Source organism: Geotrypetes seraphini, chromosome 4 (genome assembly GCF_902459505.1).
Source record: "Geotrypetes seraphini chromosome 4, aGeoSer1.1, whole genome shotgun sequence".
Lineage (NCBI taxonomy): Eukaryota > Metazoa > Chordata > Amphibia > Gymnophiona > Dermophiidae > Geotrypetes > Geotrypetes seraphini.
In genome coordinates, this window is record NC_047087.1 from 144,830,929 (window position 1) to 144,853,303 (window position 22,375).

The following is a 22,375-nucleotide window of genomic DNA, read 5'->3' on the forward strand; positions in this document are numbered from 1 at the left end:
TGAATCTTGTTGTGGTCATTGGTTCCTAGTGGTCCCACAACCTCCACACCCTTTGCGGGTCCTTTCAGCCCATTGAGGATCAGATGTAGAATTGCTGACCCTCTCGATGGTGCCTCGACAAGTTGTTCCATGAAGCAGCCTGAACAGCTTCCAGAAACTCTGTTTCCCTCGCACTTTTTGAATTTCCAAGATACCAGTCTATCCCAGGATAGTTGAAATCTCCCATAACTATGGTATTTGGGTTCTTGCATTCCCTTCTCAGCTCGGCTACCATTTCTGTATCTTCTGCCTCAGTTTGCCCAGGTGGAAGGTAGAACAGTCCCATCTTTATCTCGGATCCATTGCTTCCTGGTACTTTGACCCACAATGACTCCAGTTGGTCATTTATCGCTGCTGTCTCTACACTGGTCGATTGAATGGTGTCCCTTATGTATAGTACTATTCCTCTTCCTTTCTGGTAAGTCCTGTCTCTCCGGTAGAGTTTGTATCCTGGCAGTACCATGTCCCATTTGTTTTCCTTGTTTCACCATGTTTCCGTGATCCCTATGATGTCTAGTCTCTCGCTATTGGCCATGACTTCTAGTTCCCCCATTTTGTTCTTTAGGCTCCTTAGTGTACATGCAGTTCAAATCCTGAAATTTTCCCTTCCTCGCTATTTTCCCTTGCATTCCATTCTTCATTCTGTCCCCTTCCTGACCTGCCAACTCCTGAGTATTGTCTCTTTTGTCTTCCTTTGTGGTGGGTTCCTATTTCCTTCCCCTTGTGGCGTGTTCCTATTGTCCTCCTCTTGTTCCTTCTCATCATTCAGTCCCATTTTGTCTTCCCCTTGTAGTATGTTCGTCCTGTCCCTCTCTCGCTTCATCTGTCTCCCTTGTTTGTTCATAGTCTGTTGCTTGCCACTTGTGTCTTCCCAGAAATCTTCCCCCTCAGTACCCTCACTGGATACTGTTTCCCAAACCGTCGATACCAGGTCGACTGTCGGCTTTCCCCTTCTGCTTAGTTTAAAGCTTGTTCTATCACTCTTCTGATGTTATTTGCTAGTTGTCTAGTTCCCGCCATGCTCAGGTGTAGACCATCCTTCTTGAAGAGCTTGTTCTTGCCCCAGAACGTTGTCCAGTTCCTCACGAAGAGAAAACCCTCTTCCTCACACCATCTCCTCATCCATGCATTTATTGATTGTAGCTCCGTCTGCCTCTTCGCTTCTACCCTTGGTACTGGCAGGATCTCTGAGAAGGCTATCCTCTGGGTCCTCATCTTCAGTTTCCTCCCTAAGATCTTGAACTGTTCAGTCAGTGCATTCTTGCTGTAGTCTCTCCTAGTGACATCGTTCGTCCCGACGTGGACTATCACTGCTGTCTCTTCCGTCTCTGCTCTCTCCAGGATTCTTTCAATCTTGTCAACGATGTCCTTTGTTCTTGCTCCTGGGAGACAGGTCACTAGCCGATCCTCTCTCCCTCCTGCTATGTGACTGTCAACTTGCCTCAGGATTGAGTCTCCCACCAGGATTGCAGATTTCCCTTCTTTCAGCCTCCGTTTCGGTCGCAGGTCTGTGTCCTTGGTGTTCTTTGTTCCTTCTCGCTCTAGGCACTGATAGAGTGTCGCCTCTTCTTCCAGCAAGGTTCCTCCATGGGTATCCTCTACCTTGGTATTAGATGTTTCTTGTCCTCTGCTCTGTGTGTCTTCCTCATGTCCGTGCTCCTGCTCTTCCACTCTCCTGTAGGCATCTTCGATGAACTTCTCGAGCTCCCTGACTTGTTCCTCGATGCACCTCTCTCTCATGGGGTCTTCGGCTGTCTGGAAGGGGGCTTCTGAGATGCAGAGTCCCTTCAGCTCCTGGATCCTGAGCTTCAGACTCCTGACTTCGCTCTTTAAGCTCTCCAGTTCCTGACATCGTCCGCACACATATGACTGCCGCTCGGAGGGGAGGTAGTCATACATGTGGCAGTCCATGCAGTACACTGGGAAGCTCATCCTCTGGTTTCCTTCAGCTTCCATATTTGTCCGCCTTCTAGGATTCCTGGTGCTCTTTGCTAGTGTGTTCACTCCTGTGCCTGGCTCTTCTTTACCTTCTTCGTCTTCTGCTTCCCTTTACTTGTGCGCGTGTGCTATTTGCCTCTTGCTTACCCTCTGTGGCTGCCTTCTCTTTTACTCATGTATTCATGTTCTCTCTTGAGTCCGCCTTTTCTTGTCCTGCTGTGCTTGTTACTGCTGTCTCTGTGTATATGTGTGTGCTACCTTCTTGGCCTGCTTCTAACTTGTCTTCTGCCCCTGCTTCTGTTCTTCAGTGCCTTCCTTGCCTGTTGATTCCTTTGGTGTATGGTCCTCCCTGGGCCTACTCTTTCCTTCCTTTCTGTGTTTGCTGCCCCTTTGCCTTTTTGCTTGTGTGTGTGCGTGTATGTGTATACTTCCTTACCTTGCTGTCTTCCTTTCTTGGAGTCCTTGGATGTAGCGACCCGGCCTGCCCTTCTTAAGGCACTCTCGCTAAGGCGAACGCCTTTGCCGCTTGCCTTTGCTGCGCGCCGAACGGCTGCATGCCGTTGGCTCCCCTCCTTTAAGGGGGAGTCCGGGCGATGATGCTGCGCTGACGCGGTGGGGTGGGCGGAGCCTCCTCTCGCCGCTACCCGCTGCTGCTGTAAGCTGGTCTCTGGCTCCCCTGTCTCCTCTCTCCAGCTCCCCTGGCTTATCCGCTCTCTCTCCTCCTCTTGTAGATTCATATCTTCTTTCCAGGGGAAAAGAATAGTCTGGGACTTGTCAACATTAAAGGCTAACAATTTGGTCTAATTTTCGATTTATATCACGAATCTCATTTGGATCCTCAGTGCCTCAGTGTCAAATGGATATAGAAGTTGGATATCATCCACATAAGCATATGGGGTGAATCCAATAGATTGGGCCAGTGTTATTAATGGAGCAAGAAAGATGGTGAAAAGAAGCGGCGAGAGTAGGATTCCATATTTATATGGGACGGCATCTGATGTAGAATTATTAGAAGTGCGTTCAGAAAAATATGAATTGAACTAGTTGAGTACTTGATTGCTGATGCCTATGGTGGCTAACCTATTCAGAAGGAGTGAGTGATGCTGCGGAAAGATCCAAAGATATTAGAATGAAAGGCTTGAGGTGGCCTAGATGATATAGGTTGTTGTAATGAGGCCAATAACAGAGTGTTCGGTTGAGTGGTGGGTTCTGAATCCAGGGACTGATAATGAGGTGCTTTCTCAACCTATAAAACATCAAGAATTGCAAGAGGCCATAACTGCTCTCTCTCTCTTTCTAAAGCACCGGGCATGGATGGATACACTACTCGTTTCTATAAAACTTTTGAGAAATGGATGACCCCCATCCTGGTCAGGGTGTATAATAGCATAGAGGAACAGACGGAACTGCCGCAGTCATGGTGGCTTGCGGCAGTGTCTCTTCTGCCTAAGTCGAGCAGGGACCCGCAGATGTGCGGCTCTTATCATCCTATTTCAGTGTTAGGATCTGATTATAGCTGCTAGATTACAGAGGGTCTTACCCCAAATTGTGCACCCTGACCAGACGGGGTTTATTATAGGAAGGAAGACTTTGGATAACATCCAGAGGGCCTTGCATCTTGTTGATATTGCACATAAGCGCCATATCCCTGCTTTCTCTCGATGTGGAGAAGGCCTTTGATAGGGTTTATTGGCCCTTTATGTTGGCTACGTCGCAAAAGGTTAGAATTATGGGATCTTTTCTGCATTGGGTGTAAGTGCTTTGTAGACATCCTCAGGCATCTTTGAAAATTAACACCCATTATATAGAGCCTTTTGAGCTTTTTTGGGGAACTCAACAGGGTTGTGCCCTGTCGCCGCTACTTTTTATGCTATCTTTGAAACTATTAGTCCATTTTATTCGCACTTCTTCCAATATATCGGGCATCTCACTGGGGGGTCATAACCATTGGGTGTTGCTGAATGGATACAAGGAATTTCCAAACTTTGGTTATCCTTGGAACAATTGTTAGAGACGATTCCTATCTGGGTATTGCCATGATTACCGTTAGATGGATTGCACCAATTGCTACCCGAGGTCTATTTTTTCATGAGACACCCACAGGCTATTTGGATTCATTATCATACAAAGCTGTTCCCCGAGTGGCATTATTTTCTCCATTCGCCTATTTCATACTTACCAGATTTTCCTCCAAATCAATAGGCTAGGACCTTTTTTAATTGGTCTACGATCTTTGAAAACACTAGATCAAATATGGGTGGATAAGTGTAAAGTGATACATGTCGGCAACAAAAATCTCATGCACGAATACAGGATGTCTAGGGCGGTACTTGGAGAGACCTCTCAGGAAAGAGACTTGGGAGTTCTGATCAACAAGTCGATGAAGCCGTCCGCGCAATGTGTGGCGGCAAAAAGGGCAAACAGAATTCTAGGAATGATAAAGAAGGGGATCATGAACAGATCAAAGAAGGTTATCATGCCCCTGTACCAGGCCATGGAACACCCTCACCTGGAATACTGCATCTAGCACTGGTCGCCATACATGAAAGAGGACACGGTACTACTCGAAAGGGTCCAGAGTAGAGCAACTAAAATGGTTAAGGGGCTGGAGCAGTTGCCGTACAGTGAGAGATTAGAGAAACTGGGCCTCTTCTCCCTTGAAAAGAGGAGACTGAGAGGGGACATGATTGAAACATTCAAAATACTGAAGTGAATAGACTTAGCAGATAAAGACAGATTGTTCACCCTCTCCAAGGTAAGGAGAATGAGAGAGCACTCTCTAAAGTTGAACGGGGATAGATTCCATACAAACGTAAAGAAGTTCTTCTTCACCCAGAGAGTGGTAGAAAACTGGAACGCTCTTCCGGAATCTGTCATAGGGGAAAACACCCTCCAGGAATTCAAGACAAAGTTAGACAAGTTCCTTCTAAACTGTAATGTACGCAGGTGAGACTGAACTTATTTAGAGCACTGGTCTTTGACCTGGGGGCCGCCGCGTGATCGGACTGCTGGGCATGATGAACCACTGGTCTGACCCAGCAGCGGCAATTCTTATGTTCTTATGAATATGGAATCTCAGTTCTGGATCTCTTTTCCTATCACCAGCTTAGCTCTTTTATCAAACACATGGAGAGGAAGGAATTAGAGCTTTCGAAGACTATAAGAGAAAAAGCTTTACGAACTGGCACTGATAAAGGGGGCTTTAGAAAACTATATCAAGCTTTATCAGTACAGAAGAACCCTCAGGTCTTTTATATAGCTCGCTGGGAATTATGCTTGGGACATCAATACTCTGCACAATGTTGGACCTGGATCTTTTTCTGTCTGTTCAAAGTCTCGCTCTCTGCTTCTTTGGTGGAGAATGGTTTCAAATTGTTTTATCAATGGTATCTTAATCCAGTACGCTTGCATAAATTGTTCCCTAATAGTTCTTATCTATGTTGGAGGTTGTATGGGGCTCAGGGGACTTTTTGTTAAATTTAGTGGGTGTGTCCAAAAGCGCAGTTTTTTTGGACTGAGGTCATAAACTCTGTCAATACTATTTTGGACTCTGTCTGCATATCCCATGACTGCAGCTTTTTGTCTTCTACATCAGTGACCAGCTGGGATGCCGAAGCCAGCTCATTGATTTGCTGCCTCCTTTTTTGTGGCAGCAAAGGTGACATTGGCTTGAAGTTGGAAACAGCCATCTACTCCTTCAATGGACAGCGTACAACTTAAATTAGATAATGTTTGTTTAATGTCCAAGCTGACAGTATTTCAACATGGACGATTTGTTAATTATCATAAGGTTTAGGATGCATATGAATCTTGGCATAACACTACTTGAACTGTTTGTCTTTTATGTTACCTTGCACTTATTTTATGTTTCTTTGCATTTATCCTATTTGATTTTTACTATCACCCTTTTATTTTTTGCTTTCTTGTTCATATATTTATTTGCTTTGCCCTGGAGTGCGGATTAGGGGGGATGGGAAGGGGGGGGTTAGTTCTCTTTTTGATTCTCCCACTTTTTACTCTTGTTAGCTTTTAGTTACTTAGGGCTCCTTTTACTAAGGTGCGTTATGGCCTTAACGCATGGAATAGCACGCGCTATATTGCCATGCGCGCTAGACCTTAATGCCAGCATTGAGCTGGCATTATTCTAGAAGTGTATTGCACGGTGTAGCATGCAGTAATTTCATGCATGTGCTAAAAACGCTAGCGCACCTTAGTAAAATGAGCCCTTAGTATTTAGGGGCTCCATTGGCTTCTCTTGAGAGAGGGGGAAAATAATTTATTGTATTTTTGTTTTGTACAATGGCTTTGTCCTGTTTTTGTTCTTGTATTTCTTATGCATAAATAAAAATAAAATAATAATAAAAAAGAAAGCAGGAAGATAAGGAAAGCTGGGAGTTGATAAAATTCTGGGACTTAAAGACTCACATAACTGGGTTCTCAGCCTTTGACTGTTCTCAGGCCTCAATGCTCAAAAGCTTTCTTCAAGTTTCAAGTTTATTCAATATTTGATCAATCGCCTATCAATAATTACTAAGCGATGTACATAAAATATTAATATTGGGTAAACAAGAACAAAATTGAGTAAAAAGATAAAATCTTAAACAAAGACAAAATACTACATGATACATTAGGATGGAGGGGAAAGAACTACATTGTCTGATAGAAAAGGAAGAACAATTAAGGGTAAATATACAAAGGGTAGGGGGAAAATTAGTTATTGGGAATAAAAATACATAAATAAATAAGATGAATTATTACTAAAAAGAGCATTAGCTTTTCAATTAAACATTAAAGCGTCTTTAAAAAGAAAGCTCTTAAGTTGGCCTTTAAATTTATCAAGGTTTTTCTCCTGTCGTAAGTATAGCGGGAGGGAGTTCCACGTTTGCGGTGCTGTAACTGTAAAAAATGAATTGCCTTTGTGTATTGATCATTTTAAGGGTAGGAATTACCAATAAAAGTTGTTCGTGATGATCTTAAAGTTTTCTGAGAGGAGTATGGGATTAAAACTTTGTAAATAAATGAAGGGGTTTTATATAGCAATGATTTAAAGGTGAAGTAAAGATATTTTATAGAGGAATGCGGTGTGCCACAGGTAACCAATGTGCATTTTAGAAGTAACGGGGTGACATGATCAAACTTTTTTGCCCCCGTGGATTAATTTGATAGAAGTGTTTTGGATGATTTGTAATCTTCTGATTTATTTTTGGGCCATTCCTTTGAATAAAAGCATTGCAATAGTCCGATTTTTGAGATAATTAATGAATGAATTAGGATATTTAAAGATTTGGGACAGAGGAATTTTGAAATGGAGCGAATTTGACGTAATCTATAGAAAGTATTCTTGAACCACATAACTAACGTGGTCATGATAAGTAAGATTCTCGTCTAAAATGACACCTAGTATCCGAATTTATTTACTTGTTTGAGCTTAACTCCTTGTATATCAATAGAAAACTGCTATTTTGTGATTTTCTTTCCAAGGAAAGAGTAAGGTGTTGGTTTTATTAATGTTTAAGGATAATCTGTTTTGGTCCAAACCATAGGTGAATCTTTTTAAGTTATCATTAAATAATGTCAATTTCAGGATGCATTGTGAGGATCAAGGGGATGTAAAAGTTGTACGTCATCCGCGTAAGCGAATACTGAGAAACCAATAGATTGACAAAGAGTCATAAGGGGAGAAAGGAAAATATTAAACAGCAGAGGAGATAGGATAGAACCTTGAGTATGCCATAAGTGCTAGAAGAACTCGAAGAGACAGAATCATTATAAGAGACTAGAGAGGTACGATTATCAAAGTAGACCTAAACCAAAGAAGAACTTGCTCAGAAATACCAATAGATTTGTAATCTGTTTAGTAAAAGATTATGATCAACTGTGTCCGAATGCTGCTGAAAGATCTAGAGAAATCAAAAGGACAGAAGAATGGTGATCGAGGTGATATAGTATAGATGATGTCATACCTATTAGAGAATGTTCAGTGGAATGGTGTTGCCGAAAACCGGTTTGATTAGGATGAAGTGTATTTGTTTGTTCTATAAAGTTCGATATTTGATTAAAAACAATTTCTCTGTTATCTTAGCCAGAAATGGGATATTGGCAAATTGGCCTATAATTTGATTTCTCTGAACTGCCTATTTTTTGATCTTTAACAATAGGATGAATTGTAGAAGTTTTCCAGGCCGTTGGCATTGTACTGTGTTGTAGACTTTCGTTAATCAGGAAGAGAATTAGAGGTCCAAAGAAATCAAAATGTTTTTAAGGATAAAAGGCGGAATAGATTCATTTCGTGTACCTTTACAATTAATTGTTTTGATTAGAGCCTTTAATTCTTCCAGAGAAGGAAGATGAAATTGAGAGCATTTTGCTGAAAGCCCTGATGAAGTTGCATGTATCTAATGGATCAGGGATAAGCTCTGTAGTAACTTCAAATTGTTCTCTAATATTTTTAATTTTATCTGCAAAATAGGTTGCAAGTTCCTGTGCAGTTGGTAACTGGCTAGAAGAGAAGTCAAATTTCTTTGAAGATGGGGTAATTGTTTTAAGGATTTTAAATAGAGTTGAAACATTTCTAGTTTTTAAAATTTGATCAGAGTAATATTTCTTTTTTGCTTGAGTTATTTTTTCTTTGTAAAGATTGGAGTGAATTTAAATTTTTCTAAAGTTGAAAAAGTTTTGTTTTTCTCCAACAGCGTTCAAGGGATCTCAGTTGTTTTTTAATTAATAAAAGTTCAGCAGTAAACCAAGGATTTGAGCATTTTCTAGCTGAAATGTATTTAGTATGAAGTGGAGCTACTTTGTCAAGGAAAGATTGAATATTCTCGTCCCATAATATTAAGTGATTTTCTAGTGTGATTGATGTACTATGAGTAGGTGTAAAATGGAAGTTTTCGGCTAGTTGATTAACGGATAATGTTTTAAAATCTCTAAATTTGATAATCTTACTAACAGTCTCATTTTTGACTGTTGGAGAGAAATAGGTTAAATGGAATTAAGAAATGGTCAGACCATGGATAGGTATAAAAGAACTGAATGAAAAATGTTTTTAGATGTCACTGGTATGAAGACCATGTCAATAGTATGTCCTGCTTGATGAGTGGGATGAGAAAGCGTTGTACAAAAGTCGATTTGAGTCAAAATAGAAGAAATATCTTTGGTGTAGTTGTTGTTTAGGTCATCGAAATGTATGTTAAAATCTCCTAAGATTAGGGGGTTAGTAGAAGATGAACCAAAATCAAAGAGCAAAGATTCTAATAATTGAAGGGTATTGCTGTTGATTGGTGGTGGTACATAAAACTAGTAGTATATCTAATTTGGGATTAGTACTTAAGGAAAATTGTAATGTCTCGATAATAGAGTCGGTAGAAAGGTAGTATTATGCAATACTAATGAGTTGCGTAAAAAATACTGCCAGTCCTCCTCCGCGTTTATAAGAGCGATGGTTAAAAAAATATGAGTAGCCCGAGGGGCAGGCATATGAAAGATAAGCCTCTTCACCATCCATAAGCCAATGTTTCTACACACATAATACGTCAAAGGAATAATGACTAATGAGATCTTTGATAAGATGATATTTAGTTTTTATGGATCGAGTATTAATTAAACCTATTTTAAGAGAAGATTTATTAGGATTAATGCAAGTGAGGGTCTTGGATGAGAATGAATGGTGATCAATTGTAATGTTATTAGTACAGTCCCTAATAGGTAAGTTATTGAGTTTGTGCAGTGATTTTGGTGGTCGATGACCACATATTACTGGAATATTTACGGTAGATTGCTCCATTTTATAGATTATGTCAAAGTCGTGAACAGAGGCTAACGAGGCATCTAACCCAGAGTTATGAGATAATACCAGTGTGCTTTTTTGATAAGGGATGGCTGAAATGTTTCTAGTGATAATGAGAAGATAAATCACCAATGTAATTAGCAAATGTAGGATATTTTTACTCACCAAAAAAATGAATACCATTATATTTCGTTGTAAGGCAGCGTTGAATCAGTCTTGCTGGCATAGAAGTTCTGCTTCTAATGCTCAAAAGGGTTCTCGGGGAGGGCTCTTAGCAGCCACCAAGAACCCTATGCAAATGCATCACAAGGAGCACATTAGTATTTAAATGAGCCCTCCTTGTGATACACAAAAGGGAATGCATCCTTTTTTCCAGCAGGTTAACTGTTGTGCATGTGTTGTGTGCCCATATGCGCAGCGCACACAACACACTAACAACAGCTGCGCCCATTTTAGGGCCAAAAAAAAGCCTACAGCTGAGCCAGCGGCTCCTGCTCTCCCTGACAGCTCAGCAGGAACTATGATCAGCTGAGCCAGCAGGACACTCTGAAAAAGACCAATCAGCTGAGCAGCAAGAGAAGAGCACTTCTTTTTTCTTCAGATCCCTGACAAGAGAGAAGTGGGAAGGAGCTGTGTTTACTGCTTTGCTCTTCTGAGCAGGTGCCAGTAGTTCCTCCCCCTTTTTACTAGGGCTGCTTTGCACAAATAGTATGCATATAATTTGAATACTATTGTACTGAGCATCATCCTGTAAATTTAAATTGCTCCCAACACGGTATTTATTACCATGTTGTCAGAGCATTCTGCATCTTGTCCTAAGTCTGCTGGTGTAGGGATCTCATTAAATTGAAGTGGCACTCTAGGGGGCGCTATGGAATGGATAATGAACAATATGTGTTTGTGGAGTATTTGTGGAGTTTTTCTACAAAAATGCCTGCTTTTTGTATGGTTCTGGGTAACTCTAGGTAGATACAAGCATATGTGTTAGTTAAGGCCACGCCCAATAGAAGCGTACAAAAAGTTGGTGAATAAAAATCTGAATATGGATGTAGCCAAGGCCAGAAAAACACACTACAGATTAATATTACGGAAAAGCATAATAATATTCTTTTTATGTACTTTGCTATTAAGCCAGATCATAGAGGAAATCAGGATATACATGAACTCCATCTTGAGATAGTGACTACATTTTGTTCTCTGGTTCTTTGTTCAGCTTGCCGCCTTTAAACCTCGTGGTTCTAATTAATACCAGATATGCCTTAGGCTGGTTAGGAAGAACATATTAGTTTCTATATTCCAAACTGAGATATAACATGTATTAAGTGTGTTGGATGGATGAAGGGGCCCCGACTGAACGAACGAATGAATGATTGATATATGAAAGATATGTGAAGGAATGGTGTGTACTTAATTTCCAATATTTTATATAGTTTAAACCTGAAGAAATTCTAAGAAGCAATCCTGAGGCAACATCTGGAAATAATTAGAGTCAGAAACTGCTGTATCAGTTTCCAGCATAGGAAGGGGGGGCATTGGTAGCCCACACTTAGGAATGTGTCAGTGTAACCTGAAACTGTCAGTTTCTGTAAAGCTCAAAGCAGGAGGGGGGAATAGCCCCTCCTTTTTATGGTACTAACAGGGCCATGAAGTTTTCAGCACTTCAAATGCAGTTTCTCCTGAAACAGATAAGAAGGTTTAGATTTAAAGTTTTTGGCTATGTTATGAAATGTTTATGTATATTCAGAAATGAATGTAAACAAAAAAATATGGTTTCTGGAACTTATATTCCATGTTAAATAGAAGTTCTTTGTCCAAATTTAAGGACAGCCTCTGTTAGTGGATTGGCTGACAGCCAATGATGTCATGCAGGACAAAAAGTATATATTGGGGAGCTACAAATTATTGGGTTGAGATCTTTGTCAGAAAGCCAGCATTTTGGCACTGTAAAGAGCTCCCGATGACGCAACTAATCTTTTGAGTTCCATGATGGAAATAATAAAGGCAATAATTATTTTAATATAAAAAACTTGTGTCATGAGTCATTTTCCATGTATTTTTTTTTTATTTTACACACCTTGAGTGAAAGCTAGCAGTTCAATTGGCAACTGCTGCTTAAAGAGTGCACTGGCGTCCACTTACCCATGCTCAAAACAAGCTAGAAGCAAAGTTCAGGCTCTAGTGAGTCAATACTATTGGAGAGGGGCATTGATATGGAGTATAGTACTGTTTATGTTTCAAATGTTTAACTTTGCATTTTAGATTATATTGCACTGGCCAGTAGGAACACTAATTTTAAACATCACAATATTTACTAGAAATTTGTTTCAAATAAATATTTTAACATATTTTTAGTTTTAATTGGTTTTAATATTTGGGTGCAATAAATATTCACATTGCATTTTACAATTTCTGTACAACTAAATTGTAACACAAGGAAACAGCGATGGAGACGGACAAACTGGATGGCCAGACCAAATTCAACTGCCTTTAGTGTGAAAATCACTGGGAAGGAGGCCTAAGACTCCGGTTAGGCCAGGTGCCTAGGACTCCTATAGGAGGGACCTTAGGCATCTGAGCCAATCTGGTCTGTAGGCCCCTCTCAGAATGCATTGGGAGGGGGAAGGCCCATCATTTTCCAGTGGTGGGCCAGCAGGATGTGGGCATCCCTCTTGCCGCGCTCAAACTCCTAGGAGTGACGATAGATAGATGCTGCACAGTGCAGATCCAAATCAGCAAGACTACCCAAAAAGCATTTCTAACTATGCGCAATCTACGAAAAATAAGAAAATTCTTCGACAAAGAGCAATATAGACTCATAGTCCAATCCCTAGTCCTAGGTCTAGTGGACTACTGTAATATCCTCTATCTACCATGCCCCACAAACTTGATAAAACAATTACAGAGTGTACAGAACACAGCCCTCAGACTGATCTATTCACTTGGAAAATTTGACCACATCACCGATGCCTACCTAGACTCACATTGGCTACCAATACAAGCACGACTTCAATTCAAATTATACTGTCTATTATTCAAAGCAATAAACGGTACAGCCCCCACCAATCTAAACAATTGCCTAAACTAGAACCTTACAACAAGACAAAGGAGAACTCTGACCCCATTTTTCTACCCCCACTCAAAGGTATTCAACGTATGAAGATATATGACAACCTACTAGCGACGCAGGCAGCGAAACTAGACCCCTCCATCACTAACTTGCTGACAGCAACAAGCGACTACAAATCATTTCGAAAGGAAATCAAAACCCGGCTATTCAAAAAACACATCCAGCTATCCTAACTCTTCCCATGCCCTTCCCCTGCCCTCAAAATAACTCCCCCTCAAATTGATACTCATCTTGCATTTTCTCCTCAAAGTTTCAACTACGAAACCAGCCCCTAAATTGTTATAATTCTATAAGCGGCCAGTTGTCTCCTGATTTCTACTCATATTGTAATTTCTCCTCTGCTCGCTACCCATCTTGTAACCTTTCCTCTAAGACTCAACAATGTAACCAGCCCCTAGTGTGTAATTTTTCCTGGAAATGTACAGTTTTCTTCTGTTGTAATCCGCCTAGAACTGCAAGGTACAGGCGGAATAGAAGTCACTAATATAATGTAATGTAATGTCATAAAGGTACAGGGGCATTCGGGGGGGTTCAGGGAGTGGCAGGGTAATCATGGGGGTGTCCGGGAGTTGTCCAAGCAGAGTTGGAGAGTAGTAGGGGGATGTTGGGGTGTCTGGGTTGGAGTCAGGGAGTGTTTGGTGGGGTTCGGGGGATGATTGGGCCAGTGGCAGGAGGGAGTGGGCATACCTTCTGCCGGGGGATGCTTCGGCGGGTGGCGGCAGGAAGAATTGGGCACTCCTCCTGCCAAAGATATTCAGGGTGGGGGGGCTTTAGGAGTTTCAGCAGGAGGGAGTGGGCATCCTTCCTGCTGGCCAAATTCACGGGAGGATGGGTTCCCGGCTGCGGCCGCTAAACTAATCGTGGCAGGGAGATTCCCTTGCTGCAATCGGCTCATTGACCGTGTCTGTTCGGAAGTGGCAAGATCTTGGTTCCACACAACTGCCACAGCATCATAGTCCCAGGGCACACTAAAACTGTCCAAGCTAACTTGGTGAAATGAAAGGCTGGTCCGGGATTGTCGAGATAGTGTCAAGATTTCCCAGACCACATCCGCCATATCTTCATTTAAGGTGGTAGGGTTCAGGGAGTGTAGATAATGAGAAATTTGATCATAACACAACCAATTTCTGGCCAGCAAAGTACCTTGAGCCTGAAGATCTTGAAAAGAAAGAGGAAATCCATGCTCATTCACCACATCCCGCACATAACATAACCTGGTCAGCCCAGCGGAGCAAATAGAACTTGGAGGTGTCCGGGTCCAAATCACAATTCCCCCATAAGGGCAGTAAAATAGTGGATGTAAAAGGCAACTGCATATGTTTACACAATTATTGCTAACACTGTCTCATAGATTGCCTTGGGCTTGCAAAAATGTGACCTGCCTCAGGGTGTTTAAAAAACAAAAAAACATGTGTCCCAATTGGCTGGTTAGACGGCAGTAGGACGCCTACCACTGCCTACAATCGAGATGCCGTTTATAGAATTTGGCTCTCACATTGTGCCTACTGAGCTAGGCACCTAGTGACAAATTCATTTTTTTTTTAATTGTTTATTTAGTTTTTAATGGTACTTTTCCATTAACAGCACCAATTGAACCAATTAAAAAATTAAGTTAGGCACCTAGATTGGCTAGGTGTGCTCATCTAGGTACCTAACGGCAGATACTTTTTATAGAATCAGGGCCATTGTGCTCACACAAAATTGGCTGTCTGGCTATACCACTGGAACACAGTCTTCTGAAAATCATTCAAGATCTATCACATTTACATTCCTATTTGTATTTGTCTTCTGTGATTCTGCCCCCTCATCTGTAAACACAGAAAAGAAACACTTGTTTTCTTCTTTCTGTAATGTCTTGTAGTTTATGAAGACTAACCTTTTTCCTTAGCTTTTCAGTTGCTACTCGTACTTTTGAGAACCAAAGTGGACATTTTTTTCTCATACTCTTATTTACTTTCCTAACAAAAAATCATGTTGCCCTTAACATATCTCATTTCAATTTTGCCCACTGCTTTTCTACTTTCCCTAGATGTTTTCATCCAGCTAACAATTCCCTGAGGTATTCTTCCATCCTGACAAAGTTTTTTTGAAGTCTAGAATCTTCACTTTTGAATTAACTTTCTTCAGACGTATCTTAATACTAAGCAATACTATCTGGTGATTACTGGATGCCAGATGATCACCCACTATAGCATTAAAAATACTTCCCCCCATTTGAAAGCACTAGATCCAGTATGGCCCCAGCCTATGTGGGTTCCATTACCAACTGCTAAATCACTTCTCTCAATACAGAATCTAGGATTACCCTTCTTCAGGTTTCAAGTTTATTAAAATTTGTTGTACACGCAATGTCAAGTATTTCAATGCATATGACAATATTAAAAGTAGGGGACAAACTACAAGACAATTTGATGACCGTGCAACAGAGTTGCCCCAAACAACATCCAGCATACTGAAATCATTTATTAGTAGTACCATGTTTCCAGAAAATAAGACCTACCCCGAAAATAAGCCCTAGCATCATTTTCGGGGTAGGTCTTAATATAAGCCCTACCCCCCATATAAGCCCTATTCCCGGGATTTGCCGGCAGCAACTTCAAACCCCCCCTCTGCCGCCCCCACTGCGCAGCTGAACCCTTGCAGACCGCAAGCGAGCCCTACCTTGATCCAAAGCAGCGTCGGGCCGGCAGCACTCTAAACAGGCTGCTTGGCCTTGTCCGTCAGGGATTTCACTCTGTCTGTGCAATATTTTGTTTTTAATTGTAAATAATTCAATATACATCAAAACTGAATGCCCTTACCAATAAGAATGAAAGCCACAGCAATGATAAACGTCAGCAGGTAGCCCCTGATTGGCTCATTGTTCTTCCCATAGCCCTTGCCAAAGAATCCTATCATAGGGTAAAGGTTATCCTTGCACAGGCACTGAAACGTAATGATTATAAGTTATTCTATTTGGTATCAATGTTTGAATGGAATAAGTATGAAGGAAACTTGGTAAAATAAAATTTCTATTTGAATCACAGACTTCCATTTTGGGTGAAACAAGAGAAGAAAACATGCAAACAGTGGCAATAGAAGGAGAGGGAGCTAAAATATTGTAATTTTATTTATTCACTGGAACTCTTCTATAGTCCTCGAGGCTGATGTACTTAAACGCATAAATTCAGCAGTGTTTCAGGTATTTATGCATCTTTCTCCTTGATCTTCTCAGAACAACATGAGCTAAATCCAAATTCAAATAACCCTTAATATCAATCAATCATTATAGGCCAATTTGAGAAAAAATTTGCAAAATTGCCTTCTCTGAAGTAACACATTTTTACATGCAAAAGTTTATTATGGGGCCCTTTTCACTAAAGATTAGCGTGCACTAATAGACAGCATGTACTAAATGCTGCATGTCTATTTTAAACCTATGGGCCGCGTGGGACTTAGTACATCCGAATGTCCATTAGCACATGCTAAGCTTTAGTAAAAGGCATGGGTATACTAAGGGCTCCTTTTACTAAGGTGCACTAGCATTTTTAGCGCACGCTAAAGATTAGCACACACTAACCACGCGCTAAATGAAAAATACTAATGCAAGCTCTATGGAGGCATTAGCGTTTAGCGCACACGGCATTGTAGCGCGCGCTAAGCGCACACTAAAACCACTAGCACACCTAAGTAAAAGGAGCCCTATGTGCGGGGCAGTGGGTGCAGTCCACCTCCCAGGTGCAGCTAGTAAGAGAGGGTGGTCCTTGGGGCATTTGCAGAGCCGTAGTTCACACATGTGCAGCCATCAGCTCCAGCTCCCCTCCCCTGATGTCAACTTCCTGTTTTGGCATAGGAAACCAGCAGACTATAGCCACTCCGTGCACCCCCCCACATACACACTGCCTGGAGGGAGAGTGCTCCGCAACAGGTGGCAACCAAGCCAGGCACACCACTGGAAAATGGGCACCTGAAATTCTAAGTTAATGAGCTGCTGTGATGCAAAACAGCTCATGGACTCAGAAGTTAAAAAAAACAAAACTAGTGTGCACAAATGTATTCAGTGGCTAGTTTTTGCAGAATAAATAAATAAATAACCAAAAAACATAGCTACACTTCAACAAGAGAATTGGGGTTTTTTTTTGCCAGGCCTCAAACAAATTCTCTCTTCCTAAATTTCTTCAGTGGTCATTTGAATGCATAGAAAACTTTTGCTAACCTGCCATTTTTATCATACATACAAAACACAGACAGCAAACAGGAAGCAAAAGATCACAATTAATAATAGAACTGGAAAATTCAAGAACTCAGGGACGGATTCTCAAAACTGATTGGTAAAATCCGGTGGGTCGATATAGTGTAAGCAATTTTTCTTTTATGGGTGATTTTCAGCATAATAGTATGCAAATTATATGCATGCTGTTTGTGCATAGAATTGCCGGTAAAGGGGGAGGGGAAGAACTGTGCTAGGCACTTGCTCAGAAGAGTAATCACTAGGTACAGCTCCTCCCTCATGTCAAGGCTGCTCTCGCTGCTCCGACCAACTGAGTTGCAGGTTCTCCAACCCTTGTACCTTTAAGATGAAGGACAGTAGGAAGGATGCCGGAGCCCCCCACCCCCTACAGCACCCCGAACCTCTTATGGGACGGGTCTTACAACCTGAGCCAATCAGAGCCTAAGACCCCTTCCAGGTGCATCCTGGGATGCATTGGGAGGAACCTAAAGCTCTGATTGACCCATGCACCTAAGGCCCCTCCTATGGGGCTGTTGGGAGGCTGTCGGGGAGTTATTGGGGGCAGAGTATCCTAGTGACAGGAGGGAGTGGGCATCCCTGAGTGGGCATCCCTTCAGCCATCCTTCATCTCTAAGGTACTGGGGGTAGGGAATCCTGGTAACAGAAGGGAGTGGGTATGTATATATTTATTTATTCATTTTAAATATGTATATTCCGCTCTATCAACATTTCTAGGCGGATTCCAACAAACATTTATAATTTATAACAGACAAATACATTAAAACAGCAATTACTTAATACATTTTAAAACACTTAAAAAAAATTCTAGAAAATCAGCATTGATATACCTCCTGCCAGCCCTGGGGAGGGGGATGGATGGGAGGGGGAGAGGAATCAGGGGGGGGTCTTTTTTTTTAATTGGGGATTTTTTGTAGTGGGGTCTGAGCTATCAGGCCTTACAGTCCTGTCAGTGCTCGAGTCAATCAGTACTCAGACACTGACTGGAAAGTAAGACTATGAGCTCAGACCCTGCCAGAAAATTTTGCCCTCAAATGTAGTGCAATGAGGTTAGAAAATCGCCCACAGTGCTTCTTTTAATTTTAATGACCTCGTTGTACTATATTTACATAGTACAATTGGAGGCTGCTAGGAAGCACGAAAAAGAGCACGGTGAGCCATTCTGAGAATTAGCCGGTAAAATACTTGGATGCTAAACCAGTTAGGATTGGTTTAGCGTCCATCATTAAATACACGGTGAGTTTTGAGAGTCTACCCTCAGACTCTGCATGTACAGCAATACTAGAGAAATAGAAACTGAAATGCAAGTTATCAGAGATGCATATTTACCAAAGTTTTAGTATATAGGCTTATAAATGAAAAGTGTTTGTAGAAGAATACGTACTGTAGCAACCTAAGGGGTGGGATTCACTATAACCCTCCCCACAATATCTTCTATATCACAACTGTTCAATAACAAGAGTCTTCAGGCCCTCAGAGGTGCCACCAGATGCTCAATAATGTCTCATAGCAACTGGCTTTATGCCCCCTATTGTCATCGGGTCTCTTTAGTTTTTTTAAAATTTTTTGTGCAATGCAATGCAGAGATTTCGGGCTCGGGGCTACCCGGATAAGGCCATTCATAAGGCATATGTAAGGGCCCGCTATGCCAATCGGGAATTGTTGTTACAGGACACCTCTAATAATAGGGATCAGGAGATAGGAACCACTCGGATGGTATGTGTGCTTCCTTTTTCCGATGTTGTTAGGAGTGTGGTTGGATCCATTAGAGCACATTGGCCCATACTGGTGGAATTCCCTTTAATAGCTTACACTAAGGGTACCATCAAAGGACAATTGCTTAACCGTAAAAGGTATCCTACCATTGATCAGGCTGTTCACTCTCAGTGTTCCCATTGCCAGTGGTGTGATAAAACCCTGGCAGGGAGCGTTTGGCAGGACCCACACACCGGACGTTCCATCCGTGCCAGAGTTCATACCACATGCAAATCTAACTGGGTGGTTTATGTAATTGTTTGTCCGTGTCCCCTGGTCTACGTGGGACGCACCAAACGGCCGGTTCATTTAAGATTAAATGAACATAAGTCCCGGATATCTACTGGGACGTTAACAGCTCCACTAGTTCCGCACTGGCTGGATAAAAAACACACCACAGGTCAAATCAAATGGCGAATCTTAGATGTGATTGATGGCCAGGAAGCGGAGGGGAATTTGGAAGCTAAACTTAATTTTCTTGAACAGAGATGGATCTACCAACTGGATTCAGTGATACCCCACGGGCTCAATCTGGAGCTCGAGTGGCAATCCCTCTGGTGAGGTCTCACTGGGTCCCCATACTTTCAGCGTTTCAAAGTATTGAAAGTGCAGGAGTGTTCACTTGTGTTTAAAGCATGCCCAGTCTGGGACCATCGGTTTTGCAGTTACTACCGCACTCCCGAGCTGACTGGATGACGTCAGCCCCAGCTGTGCTGTAGAGTATTTAATGAGCCACAATACACGCCGCGGCCATCTCAGATCATTCATTCGGGTGGCCACGTCGTATAGAGTAATACAGTTCTGAGGTAAGCTAACATAGTAATTGTCTTTGGTTGATGCAATGGGTTTTTAGTAAGTATTGAGCACTTAAGTTATGTTTTATTGTAGGGATTGTGCCTTGAGGAAACCCGAATAGGGTGAAACATGTTGGCAGTACTCTGTCCCTCTTGGCTGAACCACCCAAGATAAGTTCAAAACCTTTATTAACTATTTATTGAATTAACACACAGAAAAAAATATAGCATTGCACAAAAAACTTTAAAAAAACTAAAGAGACCCGATGACAATAGGGGGCATAAAGCCAGTTGCTATGAGACATTATTGAGCATCTGGTGGCACCTCTGAGGGCCTGAAGACTCTTGTTATTGAACAGTTGTGATATAGAAGATATTGTGGGGAGGGTTATAGTGAATCCCACCCCTTAGGTTGCTATTTACCAAAGTTGACATATTCCAATTAGTAAATTCAGAAAAAAAATGTTCTACCTTTGTTGTCAAAGCATTTTAGGGCAAAATCTATAAGAAGTGCCCAAAAGGTAGGCACCAAATTAGGCACCGTTCAGCGCAATTCAAGTAAAATTGGGTGCTGTTTAGTGAATCAGGCTGAGCGGAACCTATTTCGGAGGCGCCCAATAAATAGGCAAGCTCTAGGCACAACTAAAACTTAGGCGCCCATGCGAGTGCTTAAGCATGCTTAAGAGCAGCGATTCTGTAACAAGGCGCCTAACATGAAGCCACACCCACGCCTAACATGCATAGCACCTATTTTTTTGAAGGCAGTCTAAATTTTTAGAGGCGCCTTGTTACAGAATCGCTCTTTCTTGATAGGCGCCTAAGTTTCAATTATTGCTGATTAAAAAGCTTAATTAAGCTTGTTATTCAATTTAGATATGCACCTATCTAGTTGGGCGTCATTAGGCGCCGGTTACAGAATTAGGGCTTTTATCTTCTGTTAAATAAATAAATAAATTGAGGGGGGGAGGGTTGTTTCTGTTTTTGCTTTTGTTTAGTTTCCTCTCTCTTTCCAGGCTCACCTCTTCATTTTACATTTTTTTCTCTTTTTCTCTCCTTGTTCACCATCCATCTTCACTTTATGCCCCTTTTCTGCAGGGCCGGATTAATGAATAGGCCCAGTAGGCACGTGCCTAGAGCCCGAAACGGTGAGGGGGGCCCGCTGGAGGAGGATGACTCACTTTGCCATTTTTTTAAAACAGCATGTCTATGAGGGCTAAGAGCCAAATATCTTCCAAAAATAATAAACTCTTACTTATTTTAACAGGAGTCGCCATACAACAAATAACATGTAATTGGAAAAATTGGAATAGATTAAATTACAATTTTTGGTGGAATTCAGTGTGCCATATTTATAAAATGGAAAGAAAATTAGCTATTCAGAAAGGAAATTTTAATAAATTTCAAGATGTGTAGGGGCCATTAACAAATTATTGCAATGAATAAGTATTATTTTCCCTGATTTGTACAATTGAAAGAATGGGGTGGGGGGAGGGGGGACTTTATTATATGGTATAAGCGTTAAGAGATGTTGAAGGCAGGGGAGGGAAAGGGATAATTCTATTTAATATGAAGAATTGGAGAATTCAAGGGATGTATTTAAGTCAAAATGGTTGATACTTTTTGTTGCACTTTAATTTATAAAAATGAATAAAGAATTATAAAACAAAAACGCCCCCCCTCCCCCCGGTATCGACGACAACAGCCCCCTCCCGGCATCAACAGTAACGAGCCCCCCCCCCCATCGACGGCAACGTGGCCGGCTCTGTTACAGGAAGGTACCACAATGACTGTGTCTGCTGGTCCATCCCCCTCCAACATCATTTACTTGTTCTGGAAGAAGTGATGTCCGAGGTGGATGCACTGGCAGATGCAATCATCAGGGGACCTTCCTGTAACAGATCTGACCGCATCGTCGTCGATGGGGGAGAGCCCGTTACCGTTGATTCCGGGAGGGGGCCATTGCTGTTGATGCGGGGGGGGGGGGATCGTTGCTGTCAGCTGTTCTAATTCTGCTTTCAGGCTGCCTTTTGCAAAGAAGCTCAGAGGGCAGAGCCGGCAGCTGCAATGTCTGGAGGGGGAGAGAGAAAGGAGAATGGACGGGTGGTGGAGGGAGAGAAAGGGTGCAGGGTGGTATGGAAGAGTGGTGGGAGGATGGTATGGAAGGGTGATGGAGGAAGAGAAAGGGGGCAGGATGATATGGAAGGGTTGTGAGAAGGATGGTATGGAAGGGTGGTGTAAGGGGAGAAAGGGGGCAGGGTGGTATGGAAGGGTGGTGGGAAGGATGGTATGGAAGGGAGGTGGTGCAGCATGGTATGGAATAGTGGTGGAGGAAGGGAAAGGAGGGCAGATGCTGATGGAATTGGTGTGCAGGGAAAGGGGAGAGAGACATAAGGGGGAAGGACACTGGATGCAATTGGATTGGAGGGAAAGAAAGAGGGCAGTTGCTGATGGAAGTGGGGGGAAGGGAGAGGAGAGAGTGAAATGCCAGACTATGGGGATGTGGTAAAGGGAAGGGAAGGAGAGGAGAGAGATGCCAGACCATTGGAGGAAGGAAGGGAAGAAGACAGATGCTACACCAATGGGGGGGAGGGAGAGATGGAAGGGAGAGGCAGACAATTTCTGGAAGAGGCATAGAAAGAGAGCAGATGCCATATGGAAGAAGCAGAGAGAGGCTAGACAGTGGATGGAAGGAAGAGAAAAGCAGAAAC

At 42.1% G+C, this 22,375-nt stretch overlaps 1 protein-coding gene across 5 annotated transcripts in view; it reads right to left on the bottom strand.

The window, feature by feature from the left end:
* Nucleotides 1-22,375, bottom strand: part of SLC12A3 (solute carrier family 12 member 3) — a 757,364-nt gene that overhangs the window by 367,155 nt on the left and 367,834 nt on the right. For all 5 annotated transcript variants that reach the window (XM_033941365.1, XM_033941364.1, XM_033941363.1 and 2 more), the window contains one exon: nt 15,692-15,815. In XM_033941365.1, coding sequence (XP_033797256.1) covers nt 15,692-15,815 — 124 coding nt within the window. The remainder of the gene's footprint in view (nt 1-15,691; nt 15,816-22,375) is intronic.